At 41.8% G+C, this 11,714-nt stretch overlaps 1 protein-coding gene across 2 annotated transcripts; it reads left to right on the plus strand.

The window, feature by feature from the left end:
• The first annotated feature begins 3,171 nt into the window (after positions 1-3,171).
• NELFCD (negative elongation factor complex member C/D) lies at positions 3,172-11,557 on the plus strand. Of its 2 annotated transcripts, XM_033075195.2 has the most exons (15): positions 3,172-3,266; positions 3,648-3,763; positions 3,912-4,021; positions 4,851-4,960; positions 5,249-5,356; positions 5,905-6,057; positions 6,766-6,896; positions 7,279-7,444; positions 8,070-8,204; positions 8,581-8,720; positions 8,909-9,023; positions 9,329-9,424; positions 9,606-9,746; positions 10,043-10,172; positions 10,660-11,557. In XM_033075195.2, exons 1-15 carry the CDS (start codon positions 3,201-3,203, stop codon positions 10,692-10,694), a joined length of 1,752 nt encoding a protein of 583 aa, XP_032931086.1. In that variant the 5' UTR covers positions 3,172-3,200; the 3' UTR covers positions 10,695-11,557. The 2 variants fall into 2 exon arrangements, with proteins under 2 accessions (XP_032931086.1, XP_032931085.1); XM_033075194.2 differs by lacking the exon at positions 10,660-11,557 and having other exon boundaries at positions 10,043-10,496.
• The last annotated feature ends 157 nt before the right edge of the window (positions 11,558-11,714 follow it).

The raw sequence follows: 11,714 nt of genomic DNA on the forward strand, positions 1-11,714 counted from the left end.
ATTCAGCCCTTTAGGTAGCAAATCCTCAATAATTCGGTCAAAAATCAAACAAATTTTGATAGTTGGAATTTAAACTTAAGCATTTGATACTTTGGGGGTTTTTTTCTGTTAAATACCAAAAAAAAAGGTACAAAAAGAAAAAAAATAATGTAATTTTCCATGTTCCTGTACATCTGGCTCTGCTTCACACACTTTCACTTTCCAGAAAGCTTTTACTGCTTGCTCAAGTCATGCAGCAGAGACACCAAGGCTGACCTTCCTTGGATATTTATTGGGCTCCAAATTGTCTCTGTCTCAAAATTCACCTGAAAATTTGCTCTCTGCCTCATCAAAATCTCATTAGATAGAAATTGTCACTTGAGAATACTTTACACATAAAATGTAGTCAAATATGCATTTAGGGGAAAATTTGTTGCATTAATTTGCTGCATAATAAAACCTTTCAGGGACATCCAGGTAAGTCTAAGTGCTTTTAGTCATGAACACTTCACTGAAACTTTGTAAAACACAAATCCATATAGGGGAATGCAGTTAAAAGAGACAACTAACATTGTTTCCATCCAAAATTGTACAGGTTTAGTTGGCAAAATAAATTTCTGGTACATTTAATATTTTGTCACATTCTAAATGACATCTTGAAACTGTTTGGTTTAATCTGATTTTTCCTCTTGTTTATATTGACCTGAAGTGAGGCAAGCTTGGATATTGTAATTCTGCAAAGGGCTATTCAGCAAATGCCTGGTTGTTACAGATCCCTAGTTTTCTTCTCAAGGGAAGCTGAAAGTAAATGCTTTGAGTATTGTTCATTCTTTATATATATTTTTTAAAAAATCTTTTTCTGTTATTGCAATCAAAATAAAGAGATATAAATATATAAAGATGGAAAACTTCTAGTTTTAAGATTCAGCCACTGAAATTGTTGGATAAATGTCTAATACCACTGTGTCTCTTAACGGCAGTTGGTACTGGGGACTGCTCCCATTTTCTACTCAATTAAGCAGGAAGTTTTGTAGCATAATTACCACAAGTCCAGCTGTTGTCACTAGACAAAACTTTTACCTGCTCTGAAAATGTTTTTTTCTGGGGCTAAGAGTGTCCTGCCCAGGAGGTGCACAGAAAATTTTGGTTGTGGGAAGGAAGATTCTCCTACTTATATAAATGCAAAGTGTATTTGGTTGAACTTTCTGTAAAAACTCAGGATCTCCTCCTGAGCCTTGTGAAGTCTCAGACTTGTGGTTTTCCCATTCAGTTTCACTGGAATGTTCAGTTCTGGACTCACTCTTTCTCCAGTTTAAAGTTTTCTGAACCTTCTGTTAAGGTACTATAATGGTTACTCTGAAATCACCTCCTGAGAACTTGTCTTACACCTAATTACACATCTTATAACTTCATTGCAAGCCAAAAAGGAAAGGGGAAAAAAACAATTGATGAAGCACAGGAGGTGTAGAGATGTTTCTTGTGAGACTCTCAGAAAGTACTTATTCTTTCTTAGTTTGGGGTGGATTAAATTCAGATCTGGGTCTTTCTCAGGAAGTTCTGGCTGGTTAATCACACTGCCTGTTCCGAGTTCACTATTATTTCTCACATCTATGGGATGGAAATTGCCTGCTAACCAAATGGAGATGAGCCAAAAACTTTTTCTCAAGGATATTTCCATTGGCTCCCAGCCTCAGCTTGTCACTTCACTCCCACTTTGTCCCTCATAAAAAATGACCACTGTGATTCCACAGGCACTGGGATGCCTCTCACTGTCCCTCTGCCTGCAGTGGAAAACTTGGAAAACCTTTCCCTTGTGGCTCTGCTTCAATTAGTGTCATTTATTCCAAAAAGCGTTTTTTTCCCTTCTGCTGGCAGAGCAAAAGGAGCATTATCCTGGCTCTCCTGACTGTCAGAGCAGTTTCAGGAAGGGCAGCTTCACCACTGTAGGGCAGCACACCACAGCACAACTCGGCTGTGCTGCAGCTCAGCTGCTGGGGTGCATTCTCTGCACTGAACCTGGAAATGCAGCAAATCCTTTGATGAGCACAGCTACCACATTTGAACAAGGATTTTGTCTGTTGGAGAACCTGTAAGTTGTTTCTGAACAGGGGTTTTTTGGCCTTTCTTACCAAGCAATGCATGGAAGACAATGTCATTCCTTTTTACTATATTTCAGTTCGAAGCTGAATGAGAATAAAGGACCTTTTAAATCATTAATCAGCAAAACTCCTGGTTGGTTTCCAAATCCCAGAACACACCCTCACCCTCCCCTTTCTCACAGTTAACTCTTCTAGAACTGAAGAACCAGAGTGGATCTGAAGAGACACAAAGGGACTCTGTTTCTCTCAGTGTCACTGATGCCTCTCTCCTTGCCTGAGGCCTGGTTATGTGATCAGTTTTCATTGGAGACTTGTCCCCTGTTCATCTAATTCCTTGTCCCTCCCTCCCTTGGGGACTCTCTTGACCCTTTGTCTTTGCTCAGCATCCCCAGGAAGGATCCTGGGCACAGCCAGAGCTCTGGGATTTTTGTGGATGGGAACAAATCCTGCGCCACAGGCTGCCAGAACAGCCTCAGAGCAGGGGACGTGGCTCCCACAGCCCCTCTCCTGTGCCCAGAGATCCCCACTTTCACTCTCCAAAGTTACCCACCTCCCTTTTACTTTGTTTTGTTTTTCTGCTTGTCATTTTTTCCATTCTACGGTAACGTTTCATCATTTCTATCAACTTGGTGTCGTTCAACATCCTCCTCGTGCTTCCATGGGAGAGAGGGAACTGTTGTCCACTGCAGCCAGAAGAGGAACACATTCCTTTGAGAACACATCCCTTAGAGAACACATCCCTAAGAGAACTCATCCTTTGGAGAACACATCCTATGGAGAACATGTCCCATGGAGAGCGCACCCCTTGGAGCAACACACTCCATGGAGCTGCGCATCCCTTTTTCCCCTCTTCCCTCGCAATTCCCGTCCGATTGCGCTGGGAGGCTTTGCAGGCCAGTTTGATTCCCATTTTATAGGGTTCCTTTCCGCGCTGAGGCAGTGTGTGTCCCCTGCCCGCCTCCCCTCAGAGCCGCCCCTCAGGGCCGCCATGCCGCCGCTCCCGGCCCGCCTCAGCCGCCCCTCAGGGCCGCCATGCCGCCGCTCCCGGCCCGCCTCCGCCGCCGCCATTCCGCGGCGCCCCGCCCGTTCCGGCGCTGGGCGGGGAGGGCCGGGCTGGCAGCCATGGAGGACGCCGATTACTTCGAGGGCAGCGCGGCCGAGTGGGGCAGCGAGGCGGACGGGGGCGCGGTGAGCGCCGGGGGGGAGCGGGGCGAGGGATGAGCGCAGCCTCAGGCGTGTTCCGGAGCAATCCCCGGGCATAGACTGCGAGCATTCCCCTGAGTCCGGAGCATCCTCCGGGAGAATCCTGGAGCATTCCCTGGGCGGGTCCCGGAGTGACCCCCGCGGGGGCTCCGTGCTGGGCGAGAAGCGCCGGGTGTGAGGGCAGGGAGCGGGCCCGGGGTCCGGGTTAAACTGCGGGAAGGCCGTGCTGGTTCTGGTGCCTCCTCCGTCAATAATCGCGGTTTGTCGGGTGCTTGCGGTGCTGAGCTGGTGGGCAAAAAGAGCTCGAATATGGATGGGTTTGTGGGGGAAACGGGACGAGGCTGACCTGACTGTGCTTGTGAACAGCAAGATGATGAGGATGGGGAGGGAGAGGATGATGCCGAAGTCCAGCAGGAGTGCCTGAAGAAATTTTCAACCCCTGACTATATAATGGAACCGTCTATATTTAACACGTTAAAGAGGTGAGTGTGACCTGATGTGTGTTACAGGTGTCACTTCGTACGGAAATGTGTGCAAGTGTATAAACGGTGCTGTTGTTTTCCCTTTAGAGTTCCACTGATTTTTGGTTTGAATATGACCCAAATCGTTCTTTTGGAATCCTTTCATCAGGTATTTCCAAGCAGGAGGATCTCCAGAGAATGTTATTCAGCTCCTCTCCGAAAACTACACTGCAGTGGCACAGACTGTCAATTTGCTGGCCGAGTGGCTCATTCAGACAGGTATGAGATATGTACAAGATACAGAGTAGTTTGGGTCTGTGATCTTTATTCTGTCAGAAATATCTGAATTTGTGGCAAATTTGATCATACACAGGAAGTGGATTGTTATAAAGTTGTCATCCTGTATATGGCTAAATCCCTTATAATAACAGGGTTATTCTACTCAGAGAATAATGAAGCAATATGTTGATGAAATGCCAACAGACTGTGTTATAAAAGGTTTTATAGTTGAAACAACTGCATAAATTATGGTTTCCTTTTAATTTCATTCAAAGGGCAAGGTTGCTGTTATACAGACAGTATAAGCAGTGTTTGGTATCTTTTAATAGAATTAATTATAGAATCGTTATTACATTACCAGAATTATTGTACTCTGATTTCAGAAATGTAGAACTGCTCATTGCTATTTGTGTGTTATTTTGTAGAATACTATCAAAGCTACTGATAACCAGTATTTTAAAAAATGAACTTTAGTGTGTAGTAATGTGGGTTTGTGCCCCAGCCCTGGTAATCCCCTTTTTGGTTAAAACAAGCCTGCATTTTGATGTTACACCAGTAACAGTGCTGGGGATGACTGGGATTGCTTTTTGTGTGTCTGGTGAGGAGAGCAAGAGGAAGGTTGTGACCTGTTTAACATTTAGGAAAAAAAGGTGGAAAATCTGTAAATCTGTATCAGTGCAGCTCAGTAGTGGAACTGATGGCTCTCCTCTCATCTTCTCTGTGCTGAGAAATTGTGGAGTTCCTGTTCTCACTGGAGAATGTGCAATGCTGCTGCTGTGTTCCATTGGACTATGTTGCATCTGCCAAGTGTTTTGTTCCTTCTGTGCAGGTGTTGAGCCAATGCAAGTTCAGGAGACTGTGGAGAACCACTTGAAGAGTTTACTGATCAAGCACTTTGACCCTCGGAAAGCAGACTCCATCTTCACAGAGGAAGGAGAGGTGTGCATGGAATCCCTCTTGCTGTCTCTACACTGCATCCTTCCTAGATGCCTTCATCTGATGGAGTGGTGGAGGGAAAGGAAGTTGAATCTTCAAAGCTCTTTGGCTGAGGAACAGCTGGTTTTAGAAAAAATGCAGAGGTTTAGAGAACTTGGGAATTTGGAATGCTCCTTTGTAATAAAGCTCTAGAACAACTCACAGGGCTGCTGAGAGGTAAAAGCCTTGCTTTTTTATGATCCTGACTACAAGATATTCTTAAATTTCTCTCTCTTGCTCTGTTCTTTTCAGACTCCAGCCTGGCTTGAGCAAATGATAGCACATACCACGTGGAGAGATCTTTTTTACAAATTGGCAGAAGCCCATCCTGATTGTTTAATGCTTAATTTTACTGTGAAGGTACTCTACTGAAGTCTAATGAATCAGAATATCCACGGAGTGCTAATTGTTCTAGCATCAAATATTAGTTGTGGTCTTGCTTGTATCTTTTGTGTACTCTTGCTGATACTAATTAGTATAAGTACACCTTGGTGGGAGGACTTTTGCTACAGGTTTCAGTAAGTGTAATTTCCCAGCCTGAAGTACTGCTTTTTCAATTTTTGTTGAGGTGTGGGGGTTTTCTTTTTTTTTTTTCCTTTGTTTGTTTTCCTTTTATCTCTGTGTGAAAATTCTGGATTTCTGTTGCAGGGGAACATCTCAGTTTTGTATGTTTCTGTGACAAGAAGGGAATTACATCTTTTGATGTGCTCTGCTACATTTTTTATTATTGTGCTTTATTTTTGTTTCATCTTTATTGGTTTCCTTTTCTATAGACCACAATATAAATGTTAATTCCAGTCAGTGCATGCAGAGATGAAACTTAGATTCTATGTGTTCTAGATTTGTTAGGATATCAGAAATATAAATGTAAATAACACAAGATTTCTGTGATGCTTTTATTTTTATAGCTTATATCTGATGCTGGGTATCAAGGGGAAATAACCAGTGTTTCAACAGCATGTCAGCAACTAGAAGTATTTTCCAGAGTCCTTCGTACATCTCTGGCAACAATTTTAGATGGAGGAGAAGAAAACCTTGAGAAAAACCTCCCTGAGTTTGCTGTGAGTTTTGTTTTTTGGTTTTTTTCCCCCTCTTTTATATGGAAAAAGAAATGTTCTGCTTTCTAGTTAGGAGATACAGATCACTGTAGGATTGTAGCCAATCTTGATGTCCTACAAAAGCTCATGAAGAGAAGGCATATCTGAATTAAAACCCAGAAATTTATGTTTTTTGTCATTCTGTGACCAAGAATTCCTTGAGTTGATTATGTGACACTTCTTATATTTATTAAACGGGCAGTAATAAGGTGGGGGTACTTCAAGATCTGAAGATCAGTCTTGTCAGTCCCCTGGCAAATGAAAATAATTCTATCATCCACATTGGTGTGGAAGTTGCCATCTGAATCAACCCAGAACATGCTGTGCTGTGTTGAGAAACAGCACAGTGATTTTCAGCTGGCTTTAGTGTTTAAATACTGGAGAGAAAGTACCAAGCACAAGTAGAATAGATTTTCCCCTCAGTTTTGGCATTTGAGAAATGAAGTTCTCAATTCAGCCATTCCTTCTTGTGTGGTGTCAGTGCTTTTCTGTATTTTCCTCTTGGCTGCTGGGGTTTTGGCTTTGTTGTTTAGCTGTTTGCATTTTGGTTTGTTTTTCCTTTGCAATTTTGCTGTTTGTTTTTTTTTCCCCTCCCCTTTGCTCTCGCAGCAGTGTAATCACAGACAGACTGGGATGTTTTCTTGCTGACTGGTGAGGTTTGTGCTTTCACAGAAGATGGTGTGCCATGGAGAACACACGTACCTCTTTGCTCAGTCCATGATGTCCATCCTGGCCCAGGAGGAGCAGGGCGGCTCCGCTGTGCGACGCATCGCGCAGGAGGTTCAGCGCTACGCCCACGAGAAGTGAGTGTGGGCTCAGGGCAATGGAGCTCACCACAGTCTGCCAGCTCTGCTGGCCTTTCACCAGCAAAAGGAAAATCTTTAGCTGCAGCAGAGCAGTTCTTGTAGCAGGGCTTGAAGTTGTGGAACAGCAGAAAAGTTGTGTCCTGTAGCAGAGAGTCATGAAAGTGGAAAAGCAAAGACTTGGAAGATTCTGTCTATTAAAAAATATCTATTTTTATTTTTCTATTAACATTCTGGAAATAAGCAAGGCAAACACAAGCCTGTTTCTGTAATTACCCTGAGGCATTATATCCCATAGATTATGCCCTGTTGACTCAGTGAGACTTCATCTGAAATGTCTGAATTAAGAAAATAATTCACTGTGTGTTTGCTCTTCCTGCAGAGGCCACGATGCCAGTCAGATCACCTTAGCACTGGGCACTGCAGCCTCCTACCCACGAGCATGCCAGGCTCTGGGGGCAATGCTGTCCAAAGGAGCTCTGAATCCAGCAGATATCACTGTCCTCTTCAAAATGTTTACAAGCATGGACCCACCTCCAGTAGAGCTGGTCAGTAGTTACCTGTTTGTAACCTCTGAAACTTATTTCTTTTACAGTAGCACAGGGAAATGGTGTGCCTTGTGCTAAGTGTTGTAGGGACACAAAAATTAAATTAGCACTCACTCTCCCCTCTGTAATTGTAAGTAATGTCTAGTGAAGCTACTGCTTGCATTCTGGTTTGCATTAGCTTCGTGGTACTTTTTGGGGGGCTTTTTAATCATTCCAAGTTGTGTTTTACATATAATTAAATTGAAGAACCTTTCCATAGGAAATAAAAAATGGCAAGGAATTAGTTCACAAACAAAAAAATTAGGAAAAAAAAATCCCTGTCCACTTTAGCAGTTTGTTATAAGCAGACCTAAGTTATAAATTTCACTTTTCTCACTGCATTGTTTTAACGTGGGTTTTGGTAAGAAAAGGCAAGATTTTGATACTTTAGCAATATAGTCTATACCTGATTCCTTTTTGTTTCCTTTTATCTTTCAAAGTCTAGGTCTCCAGAAAACTTTTTAATGTACTCTTAAAGGAAAATGTGTTTATCTTGTTCTATGCAAGGTATATCAGATGCAAAAACTCCATTCTAGTCACCTCTCATCATTCTCAGGCTCTGATAAAATGTTCTTTCTCTTCACAGATTCGAGTGCCTGCGTTTCTGGACCTCTTCATGCAGTCCTTGTTTAAACCAGGTGCTAAGATCAACCAGGATCACAAACATAAATATATCCACATACTGGCATATGCAGCTAGTGTTGTAGAGATGTGGAAAAAGGTAATGTTCACTTCTGAATAATGCTATTTTATCCTACAGCAGCCTGCCTGTGCTGAAGAAAATGTATGGTTGTGAAGTTGCTCAGTTTAAAATAATGTATTTATTCAGCTTAGTTTGCTTATTGTAATATTTAACTGAAGTGATCAAAAAGTGTAGATCCTGATGATCAAACAAAAGTCTGAGTGCACTGAAAATTAAATAAAGCAAACATCCTTGGACTTCAGCTCACTCATAATTAATTCTTCTGAAACTTGCATGTGAGTCTGAATTTTGAGACACAGGATGCAATCCTAGGCTTATTGCAGGTTACAGCTCCTTCCCTTAAATAACCAGACATCTGCAACTTTTGCATTCCACCTTTGCGATCATCTCACAGAACAAGAGAGTCAGCATCAACAAGGATGAACTCAAGTCGACCTCAAAAGCCATTGAGACTGTTCACAATCTGTGTTGCAATGAGAACAAAGGGGCATCAGAGCTGGTTGCAGAACTGAGCACTCTCTATCAGTGCATCAGGTGAGCACAGAGGCTGGGAATCTCTCATGGGGACATAACTCCTGTCTTTCACACACAACTTGTCCTCCTTGGGTGGCAGAACCTGCTTTTCTGTGCCACAGGAAAATGAAGGCAGATGACTTTGGGTTCCTAATAAAACTTCCATTTATTTTTTCACGCTGCTGTGCTGAAGTGCTGTCTCTCTGTAGGTTCCCAGTGGTGGCTATGGGTGTGTTGAAATGGGTGGATTGGACAGTGTCAGAGCCACGCTACTTCCAGCTGCAGACTGATCACACCCCAGTTCACCTGGCACTGCTGGATGAGGTAAGAGTGTCTGTAAAACTTTGCTGGAGAGCAAAAACAGTTCTGATTGTGTAACACCCAGTGCAGAGTGCCTGGCATTTGCAGAAAGGCAGTAAATATGCAGAGATGAATCTATTTAGAGTAAATTGTTTGGTTTTATCAGCTCAGCATTATTTATGCCAGGAAAACTTGGGCACCATAGAAAGAAGTGATGGAACACTTTTCTAAATGAATTCTGTCTGGTACTGAACATCAATGTAAACTTTGTTTAAAACTGTGTTTTAAATTGCAGTCCTGAGGATCTCACTTTGCTGTGTTGTTTGCAGATCAGTACATGCCATCAGCTGCTTCATCCCCAAGTTCTGCAACTTCTTGTCAAGCTCTTTGAAACAGAACATTCTCAGCTGGATGTGATGGAGCAGGTGATACTCAGAGGGTTCAGTGGTTTTTTGTGACTTCACATCAGTCATTCCTAGCCACTTTTGCTCTCACAGCAGGGCTAATTTACAAGTGGTTAAAATGTAGCTTAGCAGATAATGAATAAAAATTGCACACGCTGAGAGCAAGTTCTAAAGTGTTGGCTCTTCCCTCCCTTCACATCAGCTGGAGCTGAAGAAGACTCTCCTGGACAGGATGGTTCACCTGCTGAGCCGAGGGTACGTCCTGCCTGTGGTCAGCTACATCCGCAAGTGCCTGGAGAAGCTGGACACAGACATCTCCCTCATCAGATACTTTGTGACAGAGGTCAGCAGCAAAAACTCTGTACTGAATCTAGAGATCAAGTTTAAAATCATGTGTTTTGGATATTCAGAAATATGGCAAGTTCAGGTGAGATTCTGAGCAGTGTCTCAGAGTTGACCAGGATGTGACTTGGTCCAACTGGAAGTTATAAAGTACTCAGTGGAGCACCCTGAGAAGACATAATTAAATTGAGATCTCTTGTTCTCCACTTGTGTGTTCCAAAACTGGTATGTGAATTAAATGTTGTCCCTCCTCCCCCTGTAAGTGTAATAATCATCAGTTTTTGTCTGCTGTTTCAGGTGCTCGATGTGATTGCTCCTCCATATACCTCAGACTTTGTACAGCTTTTTCTTCCTATTCTGGAGAATGAAAGTATTGCAGGCACGATAAAAACAGAAGGTGAACATGATCCTGTCACAGAGTTCATAGGTAAGTCACGTTCACTCCTTGCATGCCTGCTTCTATTTGTGTTTGTTACCATTTGCAAATAATGTTCAGGAGGAAGATTGCTAAAAATAGGAATGCTTGCCAGCTGTTTTCATAGACAACTTCCCTTTTAGGGGCCTGTGTTTAGCAATTTTCCTGCAATCAGAAATCTGTGGGTAGTAGTGAGGAAAGTGAAGAAAAATACTGCTTTTTGGGAACTAGCACTGCAGCAAGGAAAGGAGAGAAAGGAAAGTTGTCTGTCATAATATTTACTCCATCCTAAAGCAAAAACATCTGTCCTGACCCTAAAATCCTAATTATTTACATAATGCAGCAATCTATATGCAAATATATAAATCAGAGTATAAATAAAAAATAATATAAAATAAAATATATATAAAAATAAATATGAAAATAAATTAAAAATTTAAAATCATATAAATCATAGTAATGTACTGAACAGTGTCTTTTTTTTCTCTCTCCTTTTAAGCTCATTGCAAATCTAACTTTATTATGATGAACTGAGCAGTGGAAAACATCAAGAATGCAGCCAGAGTTTATGATCACTGCTTTGCCATGCTCTCCACCAGTGAGGTTCTATAAATGGGCAATGCAGCAGCAAAAAAACCCAAGAAAACCAACAACCCACAAACCTAAAACAAGGAGGAAAAGGCTGAAGGGCATTTGCTTGACTTGCACGGTGACCTTGAAATTCCTGTCAGAGAAGTGTTTGTGTTTCTTATCAGAGAACTGTTAATGTCATTGGGAAAAGGGAGTGATACCAAAGGATATAAAATCAATGCAAGAAACAATTTATTTGAAAGAAAATTGTTTTGGTTACTTGCAGAATTTGCCACTGATTCTTTGTGTAATAAAAACTGAAGAAGGGGTGTGGTAATTCCTACTAAAAACACTTTGCAGATAATTCTTTGAATTGGTCTTGACTGCTCTAGGCTTTGATGTTGCAAGCTGTAAAAAATAGGAAGTTGTGGAATTTGCTTTATGCTGCAGAGAAGCCCTAATGTCTGTTCCTCCCCTTTGCATTATTAGAATTCTTAATACCCTAAGTGAAAACAAAACCCCTGTTTTGTGTAACACAAGAGTTGTAACAATCAAGGTTAGTTTTGTATTAAGAGATGTATTCTGTGTGAGTGTGTTACCTTTCAGAATCTATTTTTTGCTAAATAGATGCATCAGATGTTACTGGTAAGTTTCATTACCATGTCATTACTGTCCCAAAATATGAATATGTTCTGAAATTTCATTACTGCTTGTTGTGCTTTTGTTTTTTATACTTACTCTACTCTGTCCTGGCTGATGCCAAACAGTGGGAGATAGACCCAACAATACAACTTACCTTTAAATAAAGGTGTTTGTTCTTTTCCAGAGGTGTGTTTCAGTTTCATTTAACTTTCAAACTCATTCTCTCTGTTCATTGGCCTGGATTCTTCTCTACACCCCTCACTTATAAACAAACAGTAATGCTTTTCCATGCACATTTGTTTTCTGAAGAATCTGCTTTCTAAGAGACACTGAAAGTCTAAG

This window comes from Catharus ustulatus, chromosome 17, assembly GCF_009819885.2.
Source record: "Catharus ustulatus isolate bCatUst1 chromosome 17, bCatUst1.pri.v2, whole genome shotgun sequence".
In the NCBI taxonomy this organism is placed as follows: Eukaryota; Metazoa; Chordata; class Aves; order Passeriformes; family Turdidae; genus Catharus; species Catharus ustulatus.